The 27,862-nt window shown below is 38.1% G+C and overlaps 3 protein-coding genes across 4 annotated transcripts; all 3 read right to left on the bottom strand.

Annotated features, from left to right (window-relative positions):
• Positions 1-585: 585 nt before the first annotated feature.
• edem1 (ER degradation enhancer, mannosidase alpha-like 1) lies at positions 586-11,047 on the bottom strand. Its single transcript, XM_028575563.1, has 12 exons — positions 10,428-11,047; positions 7,652-7,724; positions 7,000-7,103; positions 6,494-6,665; positions 6,084-6,267; positions 5,741-5,915; positions 4,645-4,765; positions 3,951-4,121; positions 3,795-3,868; positions 3,233-3,329; positions 2,780-2,965; positions 586-2,670 (listed from the first exon to the last, which is right to left on the bottom strand). The coding sequence occupies exons 1-12, from the start codon at positions 10,895-10,897 to the stop codon at positions 2,581-2,583; spliced, it is 1,917 nt and encodes a 638-aa protein (XP_028431364.1). The 5' UTR covers positions 10,898-11,047; the 3' UTR covers positions 586-2,580.
• Positions 11,048-15,009: 3,962 nt separating this feature from the next.
• arl8ba (ADP-ribosylation factor-like 8Ba) lies at positions 15,010-20,315 on the bottom strand. Of its 2 annotated transcripts, none has more exons than XM_028575517.1 (7): positions 20,090-20,315; positions 16,920-17,000; positions 16,728-16,801; positions 16,489-16,582; positions 16,284-16,351; positions 15,244-15,314; positions 15,010-15,109 (listed from the first exon to the last, which is right to left on the bottom strand). In XM_028575517.1, exons 1-7 carry the CDS (start codon positions 20,210-20,212, stop codon positions 15,060-15,062), a joined length of 561 nt encoding a protein of 186 aa, XP_028431318.1. In that variant the 5' UTR covers positions 20,213-20,315; the 3' UTR covers positions 15,010-15,059. The 2 variants fall into 2 exon arrangements, with proteins under 2 accessions (XP_028431318.1, XP_028431319.1); XM_028575518.1 differs by lacking the exon at positions 20,090-20,315 and adding an exon at positions 19,489-19,804.
• A 748-nt stretch (positions 20,316-21,063) lies between these two features.
• LOC114554767 (CD27 antigen) lies at positions 21,064-26,058 on the bottom strand. The gene is made up of 6 exons (XM_028576790.1): positions 25,941-26,058; positions 25,685-25,810; positions 25,404-25,535; positions 24,222-24,317; positions 24,011-24,136; positions 21,064-21,496 (listed from the first exon to the last, which is right to left on the bottom strand). Exons 1-6 carry the CDS (start codon positions 26,020-26,022, stop codon positions 21,333-21,335), a joined length of 726 nt encoding a protein of 241 aa, XP_028432591.1. The 5' UTR covers positions 26,023-26,058; the 3' UTR covers positions 21,064-21,332.
• Positions 26,059-27,862: the final 1,804 nt, after the last annotated feature.

Raw genomic sequence — 27,862 nt, 5'->3', positions numbered from 1 at the left:
TTCAACATGAACTTGTCACTAGAAATGGCTTTTATGTACAGGTCCACAGCTCACTTTGAGACCAAACAGATGAGATACTTAATTTTTAAGTGTTAGAACATGTAATAGTTATAGTTAAAAGGACCAATTTAATTAAGTCTACAATTAAACAATTTTCTATTCGACAGTTCATGAAGGGTGGTGATACCATATGGATCTGTAACACTGTTAAGTGGTAGATTTAATATACTTCAATTTAAAAAAAATCTTGTCTAAAGGTTAACATAACCTACAGGCCTGTGAGCCAACTATCCTGTACAGAAACCAATAATTGCAAACCTTGACTAAACCTATTAAAGCTTATAGAAAAGAGAGTACTTTCCCACTTTCACAAATAAAAACTAACAGAGAAATGTCTTGTTCATAAGCTGTCATTTATTCAATTTCACAGAATATTTCAGGTTTCTTTTCTAGCATTATGAATCAAAAACCACTCCTTTAAAATGTAAACATCCTTTACCTTTAATTAAAAGGTAAATTCAGATAGATTAGAAGAATAGTTTTTGGGTCATACACTTATTTGCTTTCTTGCCGAAGGTTAGATGACTAGATCAATACTAGTTATGTCTGTACGGTACATTTTAAGCTACAGCTAGCAGCTGGTGACAGCTGTAGCTTAGCTTAGCACAAAAACTGGAAACAGAGGTAAACAGCTAGCCTGGCTCTGTCCAAGTACCAAAAACCACCTAGTTGCATCTCTTACGCTCACTAATTAACACACTACATCTTGTACGTATTTAAGCTAGCTGCTTCTCCATTTCCTGTCCTTGTGCTAAGATAACCTAACCAGCTGCTGGGGTTAGCTTCATATTTACCATACAGGAGCCCATTTCACCAAATTTGCCATTTGAGGTCAATTACTAGCAAATTATTTTGGATGTTTTGTGCTAATCAAACCTAACCTAAACTATACTTCTCACCAGTGCATTAGCATGCCAGAGTCCTGCAGGACTTGCTTTTTTATCTGTAATTTCTGAGCGAGAAACATTTGTGATCTGCGTGAAAGCTGTGCTCGCAAATCACATTTGTGAAACGGGTCCCCAAAATGGCATCAAGCTTTTTGTCTAACTCGCAGCAAGACGATGAATAAGCGAAATTCTTAAATATCACTATTTCTTTGAAGATAATTTAAGACAAAATGGTTGAGGTGACGTCAGCTATGGCTTGGAGCAGTTAAAAAGCACTTGAGAATATGAACAGCTGTGTCCCAAAGCCAAAGAAGATGCCGATGCTGTGACATTATCGAGCCATGCAGCCTGAAGCTCTCTGCTGTGTTACAGACACTCAGGCTGTTTGGTATTAGATGAACCAATCCAGTAGAGATATCTCAGTAGAACTGTACAAGAATCAAACATCACAGTTAAGGGGACATCACATGTTCTGTTTGTGTGGAGCAATAATGAATATTCACAGTATGACTGTACTTCAGTTCAGTGCAGTTATTCTTTTACCTCAGATAACCAAGTTGGAAGATTTGCAATATAAGTAACTAAAACTATCCTAAGACATTTCAGGCAACAACATTTCAAGGAAGTTTTATTTTTTTATGAAAGCATTAATTGATTTTTCTTTTTTTCCTTTCAACCCTGAGTTCTCCCCACATGACAATGAATAAGTAATGATGTGCAAATATGTGACAGAGAAACAGAAAAAGAAACACAAATGGCTACTTCCATCTACTCTGAACAAGAGTATGTGTACTAAATACATCTGACAGAACATTTTTACTCATTAACATTAAAAAAAATACATTTTATGGCTTGTCATGTCTAAAAACAAAAAGGATCTTAATGTCATTATCAGCATAAACTGTACATACACATGGAATGACATCTATTGTGCAAATATCAACAGTTGCCTCAAACAAATTCTTGACAAATACTTCAACACATCCAGATAGACCAAGAAAAATAAAAAAGGCACTTTAAAACAGCGAGTCCTCCTGAGCCTCTCTCTCACTGTCGGTATGTTAATGTGCAGCCCTTCTTTAAACGCACTGATCTAATCAAGTGAATCAACTGGAAATAGGCACTAATCATTATGTTTAGAGAGATAGTTTAAAAGGTGAGTGTTTTTATAGGCTATACATTGTACATGTGTGGCTAGATGGCACGGTTCCCAAAAAAAAAAACAATATGATTCACAGCTCAGCTGTAATTGTCAATTATGCATACATACACACACGCAAACAATGTATACACACTCACACCTGAACCAACACCTAAATGGACAAAAACACACCAGCAATTCTAAAAATCCCCTTACCCAGTCTCAACTCGTCACTAGGCAAAAATGAAGCATGACTCCTCATTTTCCAAAACAAAGTTTTTTACCTTTGTCTTTTGAGTAATACAGCAAGTGATCAATCTGATTTCTCAGGTTTCCTTTAGTGTCAGTTCCCCGTCTGGATCCTCAGCAGCGGAACAGAGGGGACAAGGATATTGACCAACAATGATCCTTTTTAACCTCATCGCATCTGCACCTGAGGGGGGGTGTACAGAAGGCCTGTTCATCTCAATGTCACCACATGCATCCTCTTGCTCAGAAAAGTCCCACCATGTTATCAATCTGCCTCATGTAGACACTCTTTAATGGTAGCGTGTACCGCCGCTCCTCTGGGATCCTGTTGCACTGTTTGAGGGAGAAAAGGAAGAAATTTGAATGTTATCACAATATAAGTTACGCATGACACTAAAAATGGTGAAAAGTGAGATGGGCTTGGCAAGGAGGACGGCCTAACATTGCTGGTGTTGCTCGGTGGTGGCCGCTTGTTTGGCTCTTGCTCTGCCAGCACTCCCTCTTCACAAGGAAACAAGTCGTTCCACTGTTTCTCCCTGAAGCGCCTGTCTATAGGCACAACATGGCCCTCTGTCGTGAAGATGTACTTGTTGTCGGATTTGTGAAGTGGGTTGTCCTCATCGAACAGCTGCAATGCAAGGGAGACATTTCTGTTTGTGTGACAGCTGAGCCAAAAGTTGGGCTAAGTTGTATTCTGACAATGGCTGGGTGACACCAACAAAATCAGATAAGATGATATTTTTAATAAATATCTTGATAACGTTTAATATATTTCAATAGCTTTTATTACAGTTATAAAACCTTGACAACATATCTAGCATCATAGTATGCTCTCATGTCATTCTATATCCATAAATACCAGCTCCATCTCTGGCATACTCAGAATGTAACTTACCAGGTAAAGGTATTTGCATGTCTCACTGAGGAAGAAGCTCTCCATGCGATCCTCTTTGGATTTGTCCACGACATGGTGGAGAGTGGCATATCCACATCTGCAAACAACACAGCTCAGCTCAGCTTAAAGTATCAAAGCATAGAAGAAAATAAAAAATAAAATAAAACAAGGTATATATTAGAGCTGGGCAATATATCGATAATATATCAATATCGTGATATGAGACTAGATATCGTCTTAGATTTTCTTTAGATCGTAATATGCCATAAGTGTTGTCTTTTTCTGGTTTTAAAGGCTGCATTACAGTAAAGTTATGTCATGTTCTGAACTTACCAGACTGTTGTAACTGTTATATTATTTGCCTTTACCCACTTAGTCATTATATCCACATTACAGATGATTATGTATCAAAAATATCATTGTGTAAATATTTAGTGAAAGCACCAATAGTCCAAACTACAATATTGCTGCGGTATCGATATCGAGGTATTTGGTCAAAAATATTGTGATATTTGATTTTCTCCATATCGCCCAGCCCTCGTATATGTTACATGATCCACACCTGACTTTGGCATTTTTCTCAAGGCTCTGAAGAATATCCATTCCAACATGCAAATAGAAAGGATTTTTGGTCGCCTGTGGGAAGTGAAGAAAAACAACTTTTGAGTAAAAGACAATAAACCACCACCACCAGTGCTGTGTTACAACAGGTCAGTACCTGGTACAGCAGATAGGTTGACTCCACCAGCTCTGGTCTTAAGGGGTAGAAGAGCACATCAGGAGCCTGCAGCTGCCAGTTGTATCTCTCTGGCAAAGCCCCAAAGCGTTTCCAGATGGCATAGTAGAAGGCGTGCAGGCAAATTGCATTATCTACATCACCATTCAGCACCTTGTACACAGAGTGGCAACACTTTACTTTAGCTGAACACAACAGCACATATTTTACTAGGGATAGGCCGATTATCGGCCTGTTTTTTGGCAGTTTGCAGATTATCTGTATCAGCATTTTATTTGCCCGATAACCGACAAAGTTAATTAATTAAAAAGTGCGCTACTTGGCTACAGCTCTGTGTCTTTCCCTCTGCTTCAGTTTCACTTACCACTGAGTCTGACTTAAAGTCTCACCCACAACGATATTTGACTATCCTTTAATATGTGTATTATGTTGAAAGTTTCCAATTTATTAAATAATTGCATAAAGCATTTAAACAAAGTTATTTTGTTGGCATTTGTAACATTCCAAAATCTTAATTTTGACTTAAAGAGTTTCATTTTCACTGTAAATGCATATCTGTTCCAAATATCGGTTATCGGTTTCATTAACTACTAATAATTGGTATCAGTTATCGGTCGATCCCTATATTTTACACTTAAATATAAGACCTGTCATAGCTGAAAGTGCATAAACTAACCTGCAGCCCAGGAAAGAAGGCCTGAAGGGAGTCGATCCACGTGTTCATTATTTCACCACTGAACATGTTCACATTAACATACAGAGGTGGGTCACCCTCTCCTTCATTACATGACTCTCTCCTGGAAAAACACAGAGGCAGAAGAGGGTTCACAATATGTCATAGTATGTGTATCAACATCCTAATATAATGTTTGTATATTCAAATACTAAAGCAACCACATTCTTCTGCTGTTGACCAGCTAAACTCAGCTAGAGTTAAGGCTGTGTCACTTACTCAAGGGCTAATTATCAGTGACTTCTAAGGAAGAGGAAAGTGTCACGTTTCTGTGTGACTCTATGTGAATGCAGATGTCCAATCAGACACCTCATGACATCCTAAAGTCTCAGAATTCATATTCCACATTAGCCTAGAAATCTAGACGCACCCTAGCAGCAGCAAATGTAATTTGCAGCCAGGGTCAGTCTAGCAACTCTCCGTTGGCTTGCGAGCTGGAAAAACCAAATTCTGGTCAGGCCAATCACATTGTGTATAGAGTGGGGCGGCAGAGTTGCGACGGTTCCGCGTGAATTCCCTGCTACTTGAAAACAAAGAAGATGGCTGCTGCTGCTGGCGAACAGCGGTCTTTCGAATCGGTTTTGGCCGCGACTCTGGAAGACTTGGAGTTAAGCACTGAAGTCATTCTTAAAAAAGTAAGATGTGTGAGATGAGTTTTGCCGACCGGATACGGCAAAAGGTTTAATCTATCAAACTAGCGTTGCTCTGGTTGGCTATGAGTGCAGAGAGAATTTGAAAGACAACAGTTTATCCCGCCCCTCGGATTGAGCCCTGCCAATGGTGAGTTTCCAGACCCTACATCTTGATGTGGGTCTGGCTTGTTAGGCTAATTCCACATCTCTCAGAAGAAGAAAAAGATTCTGTAAACCCATAAGCAGTTTTTAATAATTTTGCTTGTTTTGGCCAATCCTAGACAGAGATTAATTCACACAGCAGAGAAAGTTTCTCATTTCAGATGCAACCTGATGTGAAGCCCCCAGTCCCACCAACTTTCACCCAAATGCACACAGTGTCACGTTTTTTTCAGTAGGAGACTCACCCTCTCCTCATGTGGTTGTGAATGCTCTCATAAGCAGCTTGGAACATCCTGTAGTCCTCTTTTTCGCCAAAAAGTAAGTATGATTTCAGCAAATACTCATAGAAGGAATCCATACCGGCTCCCAGACCACTCTGCTTGCTAACCCACTGGCCTGTTTGGATATTCACTACATTCCCTAAAGAATTACAGATAGAAATCACATACAAATGCTTTAAGTTATTTGATATTGTAGGCATCACATTTACATGTTGTAGACATAATTAACCATGCTGGGTAGAAGCTTAAAAAAGAACCAAATAGAAGATAATTGTATTTACGTGACTACATACACAGCTGTACTTACCTAACAGACCAGTTTCGTTGCTCCTCAGGTTCCACAGAGCTCTGACGGCTCGCCTGGCTACCCATTCAAATGTGGAATCTCCAATCAAGCGGCTCAAAATCCCAAACTCCACCAGCAGGGACCCAGCTCCTGCAGTACAAGTCTCGTTGATGCTATCAGGAGGAACGCCAGTCTTCAGATTCACCTGCATTTTACAAACCAATGAAGACGCCGCGTGACATTTCAGTGTTCACAGTATGGTATGTATGAGGTCATACAACTTCCCTCACATGATAACTACTTAAGGTAGAGCTACAACTCTTTTGAGGAAGTTGTCTATGAGCAGGTATCTTGTAAAATAAGTTAGTGTGTTAGTTAGTAAGTTAGTTAGTGTAATAACAGTAGCTCTAGTTTTTAACAGTCTTACTCACCCGGGGGTAAGGAATGCCTGTGCTGGTATTCTCAAAGGCCGGCAGTAAGCGGACAGCCAAGTCATGAGCCATGTGAAGCAGCTCATTATCGTAATCGTCAAAGCCGACCTTGCCAAATGGATGTTTCGGGTCCGTCAGCAGGATGTGAGATGAGATAAGGCTGCCCAGGATCCTTCAAAGGAAAGAGAAATATGACACTGGGGTTCCACACAGAAGCATATTGTGAACAGCTCGTTACAATAAGCTTTTTCTGGTATTGATATCATGAAATCTGTGTACATATCATGTCAACGGTAATAGCCAGACAACTTAAAACAATCATAAATGAAATAATTGCTGAAATGATTTAAAAGTCCAATAAGGCGGCTACAGAAGTAATCCTACAATGATCACACGCAAGATTATTGCTTTCACAATTGCTGTGCATGCTTTTGGTTGAAAGATTTGCATCTTCAGCAAGCAGGTCAGTTTTTTCACTATTTTGAAAATAGTAGCGACATTTGTACCTGATGTTTGCCTCAAAAACTTGCACAGTTGAGTCCTTGTCAAAAGATACCGTATCTATAACCAGCTTTACAGCTTTGTGGAATTCCGTCACATTGCCGAGCACCTGTAGAGAAACACCACATTATGTAACCACAGTCTTAACAACCTTATTTGGGCGCATAACTACTAAATGGCTTCCAGGTATTTTGCTAAAATTCTATTCTTATCATTACAGATGGCAACTATTGTAGAAGAAGCTCTGATTAATAATTTGAGCCATCAAGTCACATAAAAGAGGCTAGTGCATGTGAAATTGATTTAGGAGAGACCCTGATCCATCCGGTTTAGGGCTGACACAGTAAAATGAGTTTAGAAACTCGGCTGTGCCTGATTCCATGTCAACAGATGTTTATACTGTGGCAGAAAAACAGACAACTACTCAGGAAGTGCTAACCACTGTGCCGCTTAACGTTGTACAAAACCCTATTTGTTGCAAAACAGATGATGTTAAACTCACATTTTCCACCTCACAGACTGGACTAAGCTGCTTTCAAACTCATATTTAAAAAGTTAATATAATGCAAAATGTCAAAACTAATTACCGATTAGTGAGAAAGAAAAACTCTGCTGATTTTGCAGGACATGGTATAACATAAAGATAGTATGACTTACCAGTAGGGTGTCTAAGGTGTCGATCAGTGTAAGCGAGTAGTTCCCCAAGACGTCGTTTATGTTGATGTTTGACCTGAAATGAAAGCAGTGAAACAGACGCAGTGGTGTCATTACAAAAGAAGAAGAAATAAGGAACAGGGCACAAAAATACACACACACAAACACAGAGCATCTTTTAAATCCAACAACAACGTGGAGTTCAGATGTGAGTGCAAAGTCTTATCTCAGCAGATGGGATGGAGAGAACCACAGAAACACCATATTAAAAAAAAAAAAAAAACATGTGAATTATAAATAACATCTCCCCACTAACTAGAGGGTTTCCTTCTTTAATTGTCTGACATCCCACCGCACAGTTCAGGACTCCTGAGAAAATTAAAGCCAAAGCTGATCTGAAGACAACGGGTGGCTGTTTTCCCTCATTACATAGTTATTATCAGTTCTGGATAGGACTGCAAATTATTTCCATTGTCGATTAATCTGTCGATTTTTTTTTTTTTTTTTTTTTAATCAATTAGTTGTTTGGTCTGTGAAATATCAGAAAATCGTGAGAAACTTTTCCCAAAAAGCCAAAGATGACACCTTCAAATGTCTTGTTTTGTCCACAACTCAAAGTTATTTAGTTTACTGTCATAGGGGAGTAAGGAAACTAAAAAATATTCACATTTAAAAAGCTGGAATCAGAGAATTTTTAAAAAAGTTTCATAAAAACAAAAATGACTCAAACTGATTAATCGATTATCAAAATAGTTGGCGATTAATTTATCAGTTGGCAACTAATCGATTAATCATTGCAGCTCTAGCTAGGACGGCAACTAACAACTATTTTCATTATCGATTAATCTGACAATTATTTTCTCTTTTAATTGATTAATCGTTTGGTCTATAAAATAGTAAAAACCGTCACAATTTCCTAACGCTCAAGATTACTTATTTTGCTTGACCAACTGTTAAAACCCAAATATCTCTCAAGATTTATTTTTTTTAAAGATTTTTTTCCATCTTTATTTGATAGGTCAGCTAGGTGAGAAAGGGGAGAGAGAGGGGGAAAGACATGCAGGAAATTGTCACAGGTTGGTTTCAAACCCTGGAACTCTGCGTCGAGGCATAATCCTCTCAGTATATGTGCGCCTGCTCTACCACTGAACCAACCTGGCCACCTCAAGCCATTATTAAATATGAGAAGAATTTTTAGAATTTTTTTGAAAATTGAATCATCAAAATAGTTATTGCTACATTTTCTGATGATTTACTTATCATTTTCGCTCAAGTCCCGTCAGGCACCATTATTTTTGATGCAACTGTATGTCTTGCCAATTTCATTCAAACTGAAGACAAAACCGATTACACATTATGTGACTGAGAAGAATGTTGGTGGATAACACTGTTGACTCTGCAGCTGCAGATAGTAAGAAATGTTTGTTTTGTTAATTTGCCAATGAACAACTGAACATTTATTCTAGTAAACCCCAAAACCCTCACAACTTCTGTACTCTGCTGCATCTAAAGAAGATTTTGGTTACTTGCCTACATCCTGCATGGCCAGCTACCATGATGGCTGAGCAACATGTTTTTCTGTAATTTGAGTGAACCGGCCTCTAGAAACATACCGACCTGCTTTTTTTATATGACGTCAAATTTGCGTCTGTTAAACCGCTAGCCTATTTAACATATGTTAACCTCAGATGTCTTTTATTTTGTGTTTATTACAGACACTGTGCAATGACAGCATTCATATTACGTTTGTATACAAACTGGACAACAGTTTACCCTGAAAGTCTAAGATAACAGTATGGGGAGTGAAACTTTTCATTAGATGGCTTATTGTAGTGTAGCTAATTCTAGTCTTTCTGTTTCAATGTGCAGCACAGGAAAATAACATGCAGGTGTTTCAGCTAGCCTATGCTTTTGCACACTGAAGAAGGTATAGACTGTCGTGCATTTTACTCCCCTGAGAGTAACATAAAAACTGGGTATTTGGGTATGCAAACACTTCTTATGCTTGCTGGATTTCATTCTCTCTTTTTGTCTTTGGTTAAGTGTGATATTTTTAAGCGCAGAGAGAGCTCGATTAACCAAGTAGTTCATCAACATAGAATCAATCATAATTATTTGTATAATTAATTAATCAATTTTAAGACTTCTTTTTTTTTTTTTTAAACAAAAACGTCATGGTTTCCTGCTTTTCAAATTTCAATATTTGCTGATTTTCTTAGAAATTTGTGATAATAAACTGATTCTTAGGTTTTGGTCTTTTGGTTGTACCAAACAAGCAATTTGAAGAGGTCACCTAGGGCTCTTTCATAGACTAAACAATGAACTGATTAAATATTCAGCAGAATTATTGATAATAAAATAATCGTTAGCTGCCGCCCCTTTTCTCTACCTTCATTAATTGCATATTTCTATAAGGTCTAATCCCAATTTCAAATGAATTAAGCGATGAAGACGTTTAACAGTTCCTTAATTTGTTAGGAACCCCATCAAGACTACTGTACTGTTCAATGCAAAAGGTGTCTGAAACATAACCTGTTCATTACTTAGCAGCAGTAGACAGCACTGATATCAGTAGGATTACACTACAGCTACTATTGCAAAGTACATGCAAATTGTAACAGTCTGCAGAGGACAGTTCAAATGTTAACTGTCTGTCACTGCCTGGTCAGGGTGCCACTCGGCTGAAACCACCACCATTGACAGCACAAACATTAATACATTTTTATTAAAGAAAACATTAACCTGTCGGTGCAGACAGTCAGGACAGCTTATGACTCACGGGTTTAGCACGTCTGGTCCCCTCCCTTTACAGTCAATGGGATTCAGCTCGTCCTCGGGAAAGGCATATTTCATGTAATTGTCATACCCGAAATAAAACATGTCTTTGGCCATGTCCTTCATTTTTGCTTTCAGTGTGTCTGGGAAGGAGCTGTATCTCCGGACGTACTCGTCCTTGTTGCCATCGAAGAAGCTCAGGTAGGATCTCTTGGTTGACTCCTCTCCAACATTTGCGCAGGTGGTCGCCGCCTCTTCATGTATGTGACCGTGTATTCGTTGAGACCACGAGTTGCCCTTCGGATCGATCCCTTTTTCGTCCCTGAATAACAAGTCTAATTTGTGCAAACTGAAACCGAGTGGGAAGTTGAACCCCCAGCTAACGTTAGGTCCGAGTCCGAAAGCTAGCCACAGCACACAGCTGAGGGAGAGTCTCAATACAACCAGACCAACTACTATTGACCTCCATTGCATCTTTGCCCCGGGTCGATCTTAAAACGCATACTTTTAAGTCCACATACGTCCGAGGAATGAATGTGAAATCATCTGTTTGTCAGGCTAAACTACAAGCACAGAGGTAGTGGTGATTCCGCCCTACACGCTTCCTGTCAACAGACCAGCCCCTACCAGACTTTGTGCTGTGATTGGGTTTACTCTTGTGTCGTCATACAAAAGACCGAAGTGGGCTCGTCTTACAATTGGTCGCAGAGCTGTCAATCTCCTGGTTGCGTTTTCGTGGCAGTCCTGACGTGTCATTCTGATTTAACTTCTTCACCAATAGAAAACAGCCACAGGAGTGAGACGTTCAGGGGCACAGAGCTATTACTTTTATTATTATTTATTATTATTTATTATTATTCATTATTATTCATTATTATTATTATTATTATTATTAATAATTTATTTTATTATTACTATTATTAGTTATATACTGTATATGGTACAGAGCTTTAAAGCGTTGGTTGGGTCAGGTGTAAAGATCCCCCAATTACAGTAAGTAAGTACAATTTATTTATAAAGCTCTTTTCACAGATAAAATCACAAAGTGCTGTACAAAGAATAGGTAAAACAAACAACATAAAAATGTATATACAAATGTAAAATTATAGTTCTGCGTTGATGTCATGAACTTCTGAACTTCTGAAAGTGTGGTATTCCTAAACCACCAAAACAATAATCTTTAGTTTTTGATGCAATCAATTTCGGTGCCGTAATGCATAAGCTCAGTATTAATGTGAATTTACTTTACTACTGGGTCCTGTTGTTACTGGTGTTGGTCAGACCTGTTTCTCCTGTAAAAAGATAATGAATAATCGTGATATACGTGCTTTATTTAAAAAAGAAATGGCCTCTGCTCTAAATGCTGTTTCCTATACTGGAATAACCTTACTTCAGACCTGGACTGGAATTAAATCTGGTGCTTATACAGTTCTTACCTTCTGAACATCGGATTTTAAATAAGGTTAAGAAAGTCAAATTATTTATCGTTTTTATCCCTCCAAGATAGTTCTACAAACATATGAAAAAGGACACTGAGTGGTCTGCTCATGGTTCCAGATGATTTATGTCTATTAAATCAATATCTATGTCATGTCATCAATTTGATCTTATTACTTGTAAAATCTCATATTCATGAATCTAAATTTTCTAATCATAAAAAACCAAATCAACTTTACATTACATCAATCCTGTATTCTTAAAGCAAGAAAGCTATTATGCCTTGAATCTGTGTACCAGTAGAACATTTTTGTGAACTGATTTATGCTCTGATCCCCTGGCACTTTCTGTTTTTATATGTTTATATGTGTGTACCTTGTTATTTGTCAATAAATGTAAACTAATAAAAAATAACTTTGTGCTATTTTAATTATAATTAAATGTAATTCAAATTTTAATTAATTAATTATTGCATTTTTTTTTTACAATGTAACTTTTTATTAAAACTATTCCTAATATTCATAATGTAATTTGGAATATCCAAAAATACATTTTGACTAGTAAAATTACGAATATCCACAATTTCATTAAGACTACTAAAGGTGCAGTTTCAGATATCAACAAGAATTATGACTAGTAACAATGCAGTTGCAGAAATCCACAAATGTATTGCGTATATCTGTTTTTCATTGTTTTTCATCTGAAATTGGAATTTTTCCTAGTAAGAATTATTTTGCAGATATCCAGAACAATGACATTGTGCATATTGGAAATTGAAAGCCCAATGAATGCCAAAAGTGATGCAATTTGTTCTAGGAAGAATGTCATTGTGGATATCTGAAATGAAATTTTGACTGGGAAGAATTGAATTACAGATATCTGCAATAAATATCCAGTCTAGCTATTAAAAAACGACAGCTTCGCACAGAAACGACGATGAACCAGAAATTAGACAATATAACACGTCAGCACGTATCATCATCATCTGGTAAGCTCTTCTGATTGGCCCTTTTGAGAACACCCATCCGATTATTTAGAATGGATATCAGCCGATTGTGATTGGTAACCGATCAATCGGAGCATTCTTAATAGTAGCCTATAACAGTAAAACACAGACCATTTTTCTGCAGAATGAGTACTTTTATTTTTGATACTTAAAAAAAAATGCTGATAATACTTACATACTTTTACTTAAGTAATGTTTTTTTTATGCAGGACTTTGAGTATTTTTACAGTATGGTATTAGTACTTTTAATTAGGATCTGAGTACTTCTTTCACAACTGCCTGTAGGGTAAAAAAGCAGACCCGTTGTTTCAAACATCAAATCTACTGACTAAATAAATCTTACTGCCTTAGATGAACACTATAGACCCTTTTCACAGGAGACATTTTGATTTGTCATAGCAGATGGCTCCCTTCCATTAAGTGTCGCCATAAGCCATGCCAGTGATCCAGCATGCACAATACCAGGATCCTGGAACTAGCTTTCACTGCTGTGAAAAGTCGTGAAAAGTCCACCAAACTCCACATGCTAACTTACAGAAGAGTCAATCGAGCAGTCTGTACACCCACACGGTCCTGACAAGAGGTCTAATCGGGCCAATTGAAAACGCCTGTGTTGATGTACCATGGGCTTTTAAAAATCCCATTTAGGATTCTGAACATTACAGTAAAAGTATATACGTTTGACATTGAAATGCACTAGACTGCATTATTTTAGTGACTTAATGCTAACCCTACTGTTGGATTTTAATCATATACATCACATTTATCTGATGGTATTGCTATGTATCACTGTGCAGATTGGAGTTATAAAGGCACAACACTATATGTTAAGTCATTAGATCTTATGCACACTTTGTCTATACACCGCGCTAAAATGGACCTGTCTGCAGAATGAGTAATTAAATTTTTTGTAAGAAGTGCAGTTGAAAATATTTTCTTTTACTTCAGGATTAATGGGATTTTTAAAGAGCCATGGTACCACCTGCACAGGTGTTTCCACTTTGGCTGATTAGACCTCGTCAGGACTGTGCAGGTGTACAACCTGTACTCGATTGACTTTCCCGTAAGCTCTGTTGCACCAGTTATTAATAGGTAAAGTAATGTAATCCTGCATAGATCCAACTTCAACATGACTCTGTAAACGTGACCACATGGATCAATTCAAATTGTTCTTCTTCTCACTGATTAGATCAAACGGTTTGCTGTTCTCAAAAGTCATGCAGCGACAAGAAAGAATAGCTTCGCAGCACCACGCCAATACTTTTATCATACGCCTATACACCTTGTGATACAAAATTGGGTGTACAAATAACAGGACAATGTCAAAATTAAAAAGCATGCCTTTTTTTTTATTCTTGAATATACTGAAGTTGTGTTGTTTTACTCTTCCCAGGTAGGCACCCCTTGCATGCTGCTTTGCTTCAGAGGTGAGAGACATTGCACAAGGCACTTTGTATTCTGCCGCTCTCTCAGCTTCAAGGCAGCACGCACATAATTCCACTGAGGCTACTTACAAACAAGAAGCCAATATGAACCACACAACCCCGTACAGCTTTACTTTTAGCACATTCAGACTTTAAATAGAATCATATATTCACACACGCACATCTCACATCCGTAAAAATCATACTAGCTTGATATTTGTACAGACCTGCATTAATTGACTTGCTTAAATGCAGAGTTTTCAAAAACAATAGACATGTCCTTGAAAGAAGAAAACCTTATCAAGGGGGGGTGACAGTCATCAAAAACATGTCCACATCAGTAATCTCGTGGCATCATGTCCGACTGTGTAAAGAACATTGCTCGTTATATGAGGCCTGTTTGATAGAATCAACCCTCCTTCAAGAGGGTGTTGTTGTATACACAAGATTAGCGTTCTAAACCACTGGGTATGATCAACTGGGTAATGCCTAAATATAGATCCAAAATTTGATTCTGACTCCAAGTTTAAGTACAGCTTTACAGGACGAATAATGCCAATAAAATTCATTACATTTGGTATCAGAATCACATTTTTAGTAGTGCATTCTCAGGGTTTGTGAAAGAACCACGACGTGAAAAGGGGGGAAAACGTGTCACAAGCAGAACAGAGCAGCATGTGAGTTGAAGATACAACTTGACATCCTCGCAGAGTGGGGGGTGGCATGACAGCAACGTGGCAAACACTGCTGGAAAACAACTCCTATATTTTTAGCTCCTCCTGGATTTTGAGTGCTGGATGAGCCACTGAAGTGTGATGTCTGGAATCAAAGAAACATGCTGCGTCAGTCTGAGAATCAGTTAATGATTCAGGCATTTCTAACTCAGTAGCAACACACAATATGATTTGCGTACAATTTCTTTACTTTTTAGGCCATAGAGTCATGCAACTCACCAATGTTGTCTTTCTCTTTGCAGGAAATCGAGTAGCAGCATATCTCTCTGTCCTGAATAGCTGCCAGATTCCTTTGAAAGGGAAAAAGGTGCATGTACAAATAAATATGAGAAGAACGCATTAAGGCTGGTCATCAATCTCACCCATCTGCAGCTTGTGCGGCATAGTTTAAGTTATGAGCACAACTCTCAGCGCATGTTTCTAACTTGACAGCAGAGGGAGCCAGTTCCCTGTGGAGCTAGAACAGTGACATTGAAAAAAGAAACATTGGCAATGAAAAATAAAACACAAGCATACAATTTTGTTTGCATTCTGATGTGTTTTTTAATGACAACCTTCTGATTTTTTTTCTTCATGTCACTCTTTTAATTAGTTTTTTTTTACACCAACAGTTCTTTTTCAAGAACTGCAAGGAAAGCATGATTTAATTAATTTAATGAACTAGCATACTAAAGGAGAGAACCTCAGTCTTATGGAGCCACAACCCGCTACAAAGCCTGGCATCAGGGTTAGGGGTGACCCTAAAAATATATTAATCAAAATAAAATAAAATATTTCTTGCCTGTGTTTTATTTTTCAGTGGAACTTTTTCACTTTTGGTTTCCTTTTTCAATGCCAAATTTTATTTCCAATGCCAAAACTTACCGTCACTGTTCTAGCTCCACAGTTCCTTACAGTAAACTACAACTCGACACAGGTCCAGTTTTAAAAAAAAAAATAAAAAAATTGAAAGGCACGCTTTTTTTTAAACCCGTTTAGCATAAAGGTGGTTCAACTGATGTAGGATTGTAAAAAAATTATATAGGAATAAAGTTTTATTATGTACAGACAAGACATAGTTTAAAATAATAATACTCTAATATTAAATCCTAAATTATTTCTCCATACCTCCTGAACAAGATATAATAAATAGGGAAATTTTCATGACAAAAAAATAAATAAAAAAAGAGTGCAGTGCACTGCTGTACATGACAGAACTGGGCATTCAGCTGTAATTAAATTAAATAAGTTAAGGACTTTGCACCATTTTTCATACTTACATTTTCTCAATGAGCTGCTTTTCATCTAGAGCACTAGGGAGATCCCTTTTGTTGCCGAGTACCAAAACCTAAAAAAAGAAAAAATCTCATTACAATTGAAATCTGCAACTGCAGAAAGTAAGCATTGGCAGAACCCACACATAGTTTTGCATGACTGGTGCAGAAATGACAAAATTCTTAAAATTGGTTTCAGGAGAACACTTACAGGAATTCCTTGCAACTGAGGTTTGTCTAATAAATTATGAAGCTCATTTCTAGATGCCTCCACCTTTTCTTGATCTGCTGCGTCAACCATGTACCTAAAAATGAGCAACGACCGAAAGTATTACTTAGATGTGTTTTAACATACATTTCCAGTGTGTCCAGTTCATCACCAAGTTCTTGTTAAAATTTCCTCCCATTTGTTTTTCGGACAAACTTGAAAATCGAAACGGAGATACTCACACGATTGAATTAACTCCCCGACAGTACCGCTCCCACATGCTCCTGAACCTTGGCTGCCCTCCTATATCCCAGATCTGCAGAATTATATGATATTCCTGTTTCAATTATTGCTGCCTTCTTGTAAAACCTGTGTGCTGCTTTCATTTCATTAATTACAGTTAGAGTGTGATAACAGCAGAAGGATTAAAATACCTTGATAGTGACGTTTCCTTTGGTGACCTTTCTCATGTTGAACCCGACTGTAGGAATCATGTCTTCACTGAAATGCCCAGACTGAAAAGAAGTATACAACAAGTATAAGTAATTTCTTATGAAACTGTATGAGTTTTGATTGTTGAAAATGTCCCTGCACTTTAGTGCAGAAAACGTGTGGGGGTGGGATGTGCATATATACAGTATCTCACAAAAGTGAGTACACCCCTCACATTTTAGTAAATATTTCATTATATCTTTTAATGGGACAACACTGAAGAAATTACACTTTGCTACAATGTAAAGCTTGTATAACAGTGTAAATGTGCTGTCCCCTCAAAATAACTCGACACACAGGCATTAATGTCTAAACCGTTGGCAACAAAAATTGAGTACACCCCTACAGTATGTTAAATTCCCATATCATTTCATGGATCCAGGAAACTATGCATCCTGATAAGTTATATATATATATATATATATATAAATAAAATAGCCCCACATCATCACATACCCCTCACCATACCTAGAGACTGGCATGGTTAGCCTAATAGCTAGTTTGATTTGCATTGAGAGATGATTTTATGGAAAGTACCCCATGCCAATCTCTAGGAAGGTGAAGGGCATGTGATGATGTGGGGCTATTTTAATTCCAAAGGCCAAGGGAACTTTATCAGGATGCATAGTATCCTGGATCCATGAAATAACTGGCCTTTAAAAATAAAAATCTGCCTGTCTCTATGGGAATTTAACATAGGGGTGTACTCACTTTTGTTGCCAGCGGTTTAGACATTAATGGCTTTATGTTGAGTTATTTTGAGGGGACTGCACATTTACACTGTTATACAAGGTGTACACTTAATACTTTACATTTTAGCAAAGTGTAATTTCTTCAGTGTTGTCCCATTAAAAGATATAATGAAATATTTACTAAAATGTGAGGGGTGTACTCACTTTTGTGAGATACTGTATGTGCACAATGAATAATAATAATAATAATAATAATAATAATAATAATAATAATAATAGGAAATAGGAAACTATTAGGAAAATAAGGGCAGCTGTGTGTGATTATTTGATCAAATGTATTATAAATATGACATGCTGCATGGGATCTCATACTTTTACAGTTTTACATCCTTTTTGTAGCTTGGATTGAAGTCTAATATACACACACACACACACACACACACACACACACACACACACACACACACACACACACACACACACACACACACACACACACAAATATATACATATATACACAGACACATTATTTGAGATTCAAAAGGGACTAAAAAAAACAAACACATAATTAATTATTTTAAACCAAAATGATTAACAAGCCAAACACTATATCGCCACACGTTCTGGCTTTTGTGAGTGTTCAATATTGCAAACTGAAGTGGGAAGGAAAATCCACTTCAGCATTCAGAATCAGCAGCATTGCCCTTTAACATCAAAGCTGTGTCTATTCCTTCTTCCAGCACATGACTTGCCGGAGTCACCTGATAAAACTAAGTGGAAATGAGTGCAGCGGTCTTATGACTGAGGAAGGAGGAACCACCCCCACACCAACTATTCACTCACTCTTTTGTGTCACTGGCTGGCAGCGCTTTTTTTTCATCTCTTCAGTGTGTGAAGGATCTGGGTTATGTTCCAACCCCAAACCCAACTTCCTCCTCAGACACCAGCCCTCTTACCTGATGCCAACAGCACATTGAAAAAGCCTGGCAGTTTCCTTAAGCCCAAGGCAACCTCTTTAAATGGCTTGTTTAGTCCGCTTTATGATTATATGAAACACAGAAAAGCAGAAAATCCTCACAAATGAGAGGCTGGAACCATTGAATGTTTGACTTTTTTTTATAGAAAACACAATTGATTAACAAAATTGTTGGCAGTATTTCTTTTTCTATCAATTGGCTAATCAATTAGGCCTAAGTGTTTCTAGTGGAGATATGTATCATATTAAACCAAAACCTAAAATCCTGTCAATCCAGTTAAAAAGGGTTTTTAAAAGAAACACTTCATCACACGTGTGAATAAAAGAGAAATTGCACAGATTACAATAACAGGACAAAACAGGTCAGACTGCCACAGTCTCAAGAGAAATCTGATTGGTCGTCAGCCATGTGCAAACTGTCATGAGAGCCATCAATCATCACAACCACAAACTGATAAACTACTCCAAAGAAAGCCACAAAACTTGCTTTTCACAGTATGCTGCTAAAAACTCAGTTGCTGTCTAGTGATTAGCCAATGAAAAATTGCTCCACCATGCCCATTTTAAGTAATTCCTACAAAGTTACACAAAGTTGCACAAGAGAAATGGCTTGCAAAAAAACCCCTCCAGCCACAGGAGGTCACAGCAAAGATACAATCTGTCTGTGTAACTTTATCACAATTTGCATCTGAAGCTGCTGGATACAACAAAATGCATCAACTGCTGTTTATTTTAATTTATATGCTACATTTTTATGTCACTGGCCACCTGGGTATATCAACACCAACTTTTTTTGTAAATATGTCAAAACATTTCATGCAAGTTTAAAACAACATAACTGACCCCGTCTGCGTTCATTTCCAGAGAGCCAGCTCCAGTTTTACCTCTTTTGTGACAGGCTCCTAAAATCTTAACAATTCGTATCTGGAGTGGTCAGTTTCCACCTGTTGCAGGACACCTGTACAAAAGTTACACACTGTGTTGTAATTGTCAACATGTTTTTACGTTAACGTCCTGGTGGCTGCAGCCATTGTCATGACAGCTTTCAGTGTAAAATGACCCCACAGTTTAGAAGTGATCAGATTTAAGTGAAGCAAATAAATGTATGCTACGTCTGGGTTTAGCATGCTAAACAGTCATAACACAGTACGCCACGAGTGCCGACGAGGGACCACCTCTTTATATAGCCTACGGTCTATGGGACCTACCAGCAGCAAACTAGTTAGCTCAGCTGACTTTTTGACACAAGTCCAACAACCTGACTCAGTTTCAGGGTTGTTTTTATGGATGCTGCGGTCCAAACTGAGTAACATCACATCGTTTTTGGACCCGAAAACCAGACAGTGTAGAAAAAGACCTAGTTAGCTTGGTAACTCTTATCCCATCATTAGCGCTAATAGTATTAGCACTACCCCAACAAGGTGGCTAGCAGCTGAAGACTTACAGCGATCACGTTTACAAATGTTGTTTTCCCCGAGTACTGGAGGCCGACCAGCGTCAACTCCATCTCCTCCTTCCAAAACAGAGACTTGAACCAGTCCAGAAGCCGGTTCATTAGTGCCAACATTTTTACGTCGGTGTTCTCACTCCCCTGTGTGGTTGTGTGTGTGTTACTCCCTCCCTGTCAGATGTGGCGTTTCTCCAGTGAGGAAGGGAAGTGGAACGCAGCCAGCTGTCATGTGAGCAGTCTGCCGAAAGGCGCCCGGCAGCGCCCCCACTGGCAGATAGAGGAAGTACACCCAGTTTCATACCCCTACATAAAGACTGTATAGGTTTTGTTTCTATAATAAAAAAATAAAAACATGTATACAGAAAAATAACACATTTAAAAACAACAAAAAGCTGCTCTTGCTGAATAGTATACCAGGACTACAGAACATGTCAGGAGAGCAACATACACATAGTGTATGTTCATGCATGCACTGCTTTCTTATACTGCTGTCCCAGCATGAATACATACAGATACATACGTATACATACATACGTATACATATACATACATACATACATACATACATACATACATAACAGAACAAGGGGAGAAATACATACAAAATGGGTTTAGAATTATTTATTGAAATTATAGATTAAGAGGTTAATACAATTAACTATATACACTCTGTATAATACACTGTTTAATGCAAGTATTTTGCATTCTTTAAATCAGAATATAAGACTGCTAGTCACTTTCCAAGAAATGTGTCTAGAAATTATTAAACAGTAGTCATTTTTTTTAACCAAAACCAGCAAAAAAAATGAATGTAGGAATCATGAACATAGTACTTCTAAAATAATAGTTATAATAATAAAAATAATGCATTGTATTTATATAGCTCATTTTACAACACTCAAAGACACTTTATAGAGTTTTTTTAGAAAAGAAATCCACATACTAAAAATACACACATTAAAAGGACATACTTTGACCATGGTTTCAAACTTTTGTCATTATATCTTTCATCTGTTCATCAGACAAATGCTGGTTTTTCACTTTTCTTGCTGGAGATCCAATCAGGGACCTTTAGATAGATAGATAGCTTTCAAGGTCCACTTAAAAACATACAACATAATTAAAAGGACAGACACAAAAGTACAGACACAAATTAATTCAGAAGTGTGCACCTCTAACCTCCTAAGCAAGGTGCTTCATACCATTACATCAGTATTATTAAAGTTTGTTTATGTCATTATAGACGTGTTATTATGGAGACGTTTTCCAGATGCAGGAGGTCAACACTGTTGCTGTTCTTGTATTCATCCTGCATGATGAGCTTGTGCCCACTCTCCTCCTTCGACAGGTGAAAGTCACCGGCGTTGGTGGACACTGCTAATATTTCAGTAGGAATATTATCTGGAGTAGAGGAAAATAGACAAGTTTAACTATGAAATCAGTAGAATCATCAAATACTCACTGCTGTCATGTCATATTCTTATAACTACAGTAACCATCACCTGCACTTAGGGTTGGGTACCGAAACTCGGTGCCAATAGCCTAGGGAACCGGTGCTGACGCAGCTGCCGTTGTCGGAATTAAACTACACAGACGGTGCGTTCACTTGCAGCTGCCGTTGTCGGAATTAAACAACACAGATTCACTTAAAACAGGTAGCCTCGTGGTGCATTCACAGTAATTGTAAAATACCCTTTTCCCATCTGGGGTTCAACAGCAATTTACTGGTGAAATAAGTTATTGTTATTGTTATAGTTATTACATTATTATTAAATCTTTAATTTTGACCATGGCCTTAGCAATAAACAAGTCACTGACTGTTGTTTACTACCATATTTTTTTTCTTCTTCTTTTTTTTTAACTTTATTGAAAAGTACCGGTTCAGGCACCGTTTAGGCACCGGCACCGTTTTAAAAGTATCGATTTAGCACCGGAATCGAAAAAAAAAAAAAAAAACGATACCCAACCCTACCTGCACTCAACTACACTACACTTTAACTATAACTTCCTCTAGACTGGGAATTCATGTGTTTCAAGGAGTAAAAAACAAATAATACAGGGATCTGAGTGAAAATCTGATGATAAAAATGCAACGGCCAGTGCAAACACTTAAAAAATGAGTAATACTGTAAATTGAATTTTTAAAATGTCTTTCAGAAACAACTCTTTGCCATAGTAAGCATCTTGTTTGCAGTGTCCAGATGTGCAACGCTTCCAAATTGTCATAGATGTATTCATAGGCGGCGCTAGGCTATTTTTAGGGGTGCTGAAGCACCCCTAAAAATCATCTCAGCCCCCCTGAAAATAAAGTCCTTATTGTGATAATGTGAGATCGTTTAGTGCTCAAAGTAGTGGCGGTTTTTGGCACGGGCGAACCGGGCAGCCACTTAACTTAAAACCAATATATAAATAATCCTCTGTGCCGCGAAGCGTTTTTCTGTTTTCTATCATTTCACTGTGTGGGGAATTGGCAGATCAGCGCCCCCAGCAGCTGCAGGCGCCCTGCTTGCTGAGAGAGGTCAGCACCTCCTACTTTCACAATGAAATGGACTAGTCCGGCCCACAGTGCGCCGCCAAAGATAAACGGTGACAGGAGAAATGGGAAGTACACAGAGACGGAGAAAGACGAGTCTAAACGGTCTAAACCTTTCTGTTATGTCAATGGTCTAAACGCCAAAATGAAAAAAAGTTACCCAAGCGGCTCAAATAAAAGAAAAAAGCGAAAAGACATGTTTTTGGGAGTAGCAGGACCTTCATCAGCTCTACTTTGGTAGCCTACACAATGCATTCTCTGTTGATTAGTTGATTACATTTGCCTTCTGGTTGACAGCACAAAGGAGCGAGGAGAATAGAGAGAGAGAAGGGCAGAGAGAGCAAGATGAACAAGGTGAGAAAATGGCTAGGTAGCCTATAAGACATGTATATGGTAGGACTTTTTATTTTCTCTTTTATTTGAAGATTATTTTCTAGTTGATTACAACATGTTTTGTATGTGATTGTCAGTGATATGACGGAGGGAAGGAGATAGAGGGAGAGAGGAGGATGGGGAGAGAGAGAGAGAAGGATGGAGAGAGAGTGGACAAAGAGAGGGACCTGGAAGAACCAGGTGAGAAAGTGGACATATATTATACGGGCAAAAACACTTAAAACATACCATTCACATTATATTTACATATGCATTTCATGGAGGACTAGGCTCTTAAGAAAAAGATGTTGTGTTTTCCCCATCTGGTTCAGAGGCATTATTAGATTAGATGAAAAAGTTGAAAATCAACAGCAGAAAAAAACATGAATAATCTTGTCTAAAAATATGTTAAGGCTTATTTTACCATTCAAGGTATGTGCAGGGGTGTAGCTCCAAATTCTGGGCCCTGTGAAAGGCATTTTCTATGGGCCCCTCCCCTGCAGCCAAAGCCCCCCTTGAATCTGTTGATAGTTTGTCATAATTGCATATCTCAATCTGTCTATTTCTTTCCCCCAAACTCACAAGAAGTCATGATTTAAAAAAAATCTTACGGGAGCATGCCCCCAAACCCCCCTAGCTTAACTGCTATCAACTTTTCATTAGGGGCTGAGCACCCCCAAAGGTCAGATCCTAGAATCGCCCCTGGATGTATTGGTGATTTTTCATTGTTTAATATTTTATGAACCGGCACACCAATGGATGTTTAGTGACTTGGACATTTTCTGCACTGACTCGTGTACTGACTGATCAAAAGTTCCAGATACTGACCCGGTGTATTTACAGTACATTCAATTGAAACCCCTTGACTACTCAGGTCAGGTGATCTCCATTTGACTAATTATATGACCTTTTTATTTACAGATCTGTGATCCTTTTAAAAATCTTTGTATGTATGTATTAAAAACAGTTCATTATGTTCATTATATATGTTTCCATCAATACCCACTTACGTGCTTTGTGCTTCCTCAGGTTCTTTGTGCAGGCATAACATAGAAACACGAGGAGGATGAGAGAACTCAAAACAAAGCCGATGCCAAGGAACAAATTAATGGAACCTGTACCATCTGTGTGCATCTCTGGTGAAACATCAAATCATAGTCAAGTTACTTCAATTCACCTATACTTTTATCAAGCAAAAACATTTATTGTACATTCACTTACTGCAGATGTTCTCTTTCTCATCAAAATATGTGTTATGAGGGCATAAACGCTCACACTGATATGAATACTTTATCAACCCGTCACCCAAGGCCCTGGCTGCAAAGACAGAGAGACAGATAGGTGAGTCCACTACCATTTTGTTCAATAAAAAAGTCATTCTCATTCTCAATATTTTTCCAAATTTGGTCCAGATTGAAATACTGTATCTTAACAACTATCGGTGGGATTGCCATGAAGTTATGCACAGCCAATCATAGTGCCCAGAGGATGAATCCTAATGACCCCCTTGATATTTTATCTATCACCACCATGAGGATGGCATTTGTATTTCATGGGAAATATGTCAAAGCTAATGACATTCCGATCAGCCTCAGCTGTACTTTGTGTTTAGTGCTAGTTAGCAAATGTTAACATGCTAAAATGCAAAACGAAGATTGTGAACACAGTAAACATTGTACCCATTTAGCATTAGCATGTTAGCATTATGAACATGTTAGCATTGTGGACATGTTAGCATGCTGACGTTTACATTTAACTCAAAGCACAGCTGTGCCTTATTACCGCCTCATAGAACCACTGGCATGGCTGTATACTATTGCATGACTGGTGTTAAAGTCTTGTGATAGTAGCAGTGGTAGATTGCATTTTGAAATTTGGCAAACACTTTGGCAAACTTCTTGACACCAAACTTTCCTGACATTGTTATGAACCGCTCTCTGACTAATAGCAGTCATAAAGGACCACATTGATTAACACTTATTCATTCAACAGTGTTTGAATGATGTGACAACAATTTGAGAAAACCTCACCGTGTGTGTGTGTGTGTGTGTGTGTGTGTGTGTGTGTGTGTGTGTGTGTGTACTGAGATATTAAGACATTTCAAATTCCTGCATGCTTAGCCTACTTAAACATTATTTTATATTATTTCTTTTTTAGTCTTATCAAGTGAAAACAATGGGTTGAGTGCATTAATCAAACCTACATTTCTAGTATCTAGTACATAACTGTCTGTATCTAACCCACATTTATTTCCATTTGTGCACCTTGACACCCCCTGGCATGACACCCACAAATAAACAAAGAAAACAGTAATTGACATATTCAAACCATATTTGTGCCAGCAGAGATTTTTAAACCACAACTTTTTTTTTTGGTCTAAAAGAACAATATGTCCACTCTCACCTGTGCTCTTAAGTTTCTCCCCAGTGACACATTTGTTTTCCTCACACTCTGAACACACATTGTTGGAGCACAGGAAACCGGAGCGGCACGAACAGTTTGCATTTGTGGTCAGCGTACATTTCACCGTATATTCTGTAGACAGACAAGAATTTAAACCACAGGACTTCCAGGTAATAAGAGTGATTTGTCTTTTATCCACAGAGTTAAATGCATTGTCAGCATCAACTGGTGTTTCACTAGAGATCCACAGAGATTCTAAATCAAACCAATTTCAGTCTTACCTTGTTGGCATGACCGGCATTCCTCACATCTGTCAAACATGCTCCGTCGGTCCGAGAAGTAACCCTCCTCACAAGGGGTACAGACAGTTTGTTGGTGCTCTGTGCAGAAATCCTTTAAATATGTACCTTTAAACCAAGAAACAAATGAAATCAATCGCTGTCAAGAATATAGATAACATTCACACAATGAAATGAATGAGTTCAACAGATTTATATTAACTATAATATCATTTTAAAGATTAATTATGTGTTTTACCTGGGGAACACAGGTCACAGCATTGTCCATCTACCTCATGCTGTCCATCAACACAGCCTGCAGTGTATTCTAAAGTCCACATATTCAAGACACATATTACTGCCAGGGAAAAGCTCCGAGCAGTCATTATGACCAGTGCGCTGCTCATGCCATCAGGGTTTTATCTTGGCTGTTTGCTGACGTCAGTGTGAGATGGGAGTGTGGTTTGATCACAGAGAGATGTGTGTGAGACATCTGCGGTGTAGTTCAGAAAGTGAAAGACCACTTGTAGGCTACTCGCACATGATTTAAAAACAGACAACTGTATAACAAAAGTAGTTTATTTAATATTTTTTTGTTTGCATTATTTTTTTTTTTTATTTGTCTCTTGTGATTTCATTTTATTGTGAAATGTTAATTTTTATTATTATTATTTTATATATATATATATATATATATATATATATATATATGTATATATGTATAAAGCTATTTAGCTTGGCTTTAGGAAGGGAGCCTAGTGTTTGCAGACAGGTGATGTGCATGTCCTCACTATTATGGATCTTTTAGAGGCTTTCCTATAAATCATGTGTTGGTGTTCAAGGTATTGTTTCAGGCTTTGTCACGTCAAACACTTCCGCAGAAACTGTGGGTTAAGCAACTTCTGCACACTCCAGGAGCACTACAGAAACTAAGCAAACCATTTAACTGGCTGTATATAACTGGCTGTAAGTAATGCAGTTAAAATACCAAAGACAGTTTTAGTTAGTCTAATTGCTGCAGGCACAAATTATTTGAAAGAAATCTACCGTTTGACTTGCAACGGCTTCTGAATTTCTGATGAAGAAGATGAGCAGGATCGTTGAGGATCTGATCTGTCTTATAGTTAAAGAATTGTTTGTTACACAAGACATTAAATCAGCAATGATCCTCCAGTCAAATTACATTGTGAACAGCGATAATCAGTAAGTCCCATAACGTGACATTAAAGGTGCAATATGTAATATTGGCAGCTAGCGGTTAAAATAGTTACTGCACTACCAATTCAAAATACTGGAGAGTCATCTCCCCCGCCCCCTCCTGCCCAGACTCGAAGTTCACGGAGGTTGCCAGGCTGAGACCGCAGCATTCACAACAAGGTTGCTAGACGCTTTTCTCACATAGCCAGACGTTACTACACAGCACAGCGGAGTAGCTAACGTTAGATGCTAGTCTCACATAGCCAGACATTACTCCACAGCACAGCGAAGTAGCTAACGGTAGATGCTGGCTATATTGACATTTATTGTCATAAAAGCCCGTGCTCACGCGGAGCTCTGTAACCAACTGACAGACACTTTTTCGGCTTAAAATTACAGTATGAACCGCTAAAAACACAACAACCTCACTTTCCTCTCCACACGCCAGTCAGGCACACTTCCTCGGCTTAGAATTACAATACGAAACACTAAAAATACCACTACCTTGCCGACGGAACACACTTCATTGGCTTAGAATTAAGGCAACAATCGCTAAACACACTGCAAACTCACAGTCCTCTCTTTCCGATTTACAGCCCCCCTCTCGTGGTTTAAAATAACTCACCGTTGTCGGCTCCAGCCGCTGACGAGGCTACACGCTGTAAACAGCCATGGGCTGCTTGCCTGGTCCTCCCGGTAACGTTAACAGTTAGCAGGGTTAGCATGGCGGCGTTAGCCAGGACCAGTCGGGATCACTTTACTGGCTGTCTCAATTGTTTTTGCGAGTAACCAACTTGGGTACTCTAGCTATATAATTCAATGTGAGTACACAAATGTTGAAATGACAAAAAATGCCCATTCCTAGTAGCTAGCTGTGATAAATTATAATATAATATAAATAATGTCATGTAGAATCTATCTCCGTTGATCCTGTTTGTTTGTTTGCTGCTTTCATGGCTGTACAACCGTTACAGCTTTAGCGCG

The sequence above is a fragment of the Perca flavescens genome, chromosome 4 (genome assembly GCF_004354835.1).
Source record: "Perca flavescens isolate YP-PL-M2 chromosome 4, PFLA_1.0, whole genome shotgun sequence".
NCBI lineage: Eukaryota > Metazoa > Chordata > Actinopteri > Perciformes > Percidae > Perca > Perca flavescens.
This window is presented reverse-complemented; position numbering and strand designations above follow the sequence as displayed.

Coding starts and splice junctions, on each gene's coding strand:
- edem1 (XM_028575563.1), bottom strand. CDS start 10,897: ATGCAATGGAGGTCAATAGTAGTTGGTCTGGTTGTATTGAGACTCTCC. Junction 7,725..10,427: donor GGACCAGACGTGCTAAACCC/GTGAGTCATAAG, acceptor CTTTCATTTCAG/GTCAAACATCAACATAAACG. Junction 6,666..6,999: donor GTTTTTGAGGCAAACATCAG/GTACAAATGTCG, acceptor TTTCCTTTGAAG/GATCCTGGGCAGCCTTATCT.
- arl8ba (XM_028575517.1), bottom strand. CDS start 20,212: ATGTTGGCACTAATGAACCGGCTTCTGGACTGGTTCAAGTCTCTGTTT. Junction 17,001..20,089: donor CATTTGTAAACGTGATCGCT/GTAAGTCTTCAG, acceptor ACTTCTTTTCAG/TCTGGGCATTTCAGTGAAGA. Junction 15,110..15,243: donor CAAAGAGAAAGACAACATTG/GTGAGTTGCATG, acceptor CTTTGATTCCAG/ACATCACACTTCAGTGGCTC.
- LOC114554767 (XM_028576790.1), bottom strand. CDS start 26,022: ATGTGGACTTTAGAATACACTGCAGGCTGTGTTGATGGACAGCATGAG. Junction 25,811..25,940: donor CTGTGACCTGTGTTCCCCAG/GTAAAACACATA, acceptor CTTGGTTTAAAG/GTACATATTTAAAGGATTTC. Junction 21,497..24,010: donor CCTGAGGAAGCACAAAGCAC/GTAAGTGGGTAT, acceptor CCTCTACTCCAG/ATAATATTCCTACTGAAATA.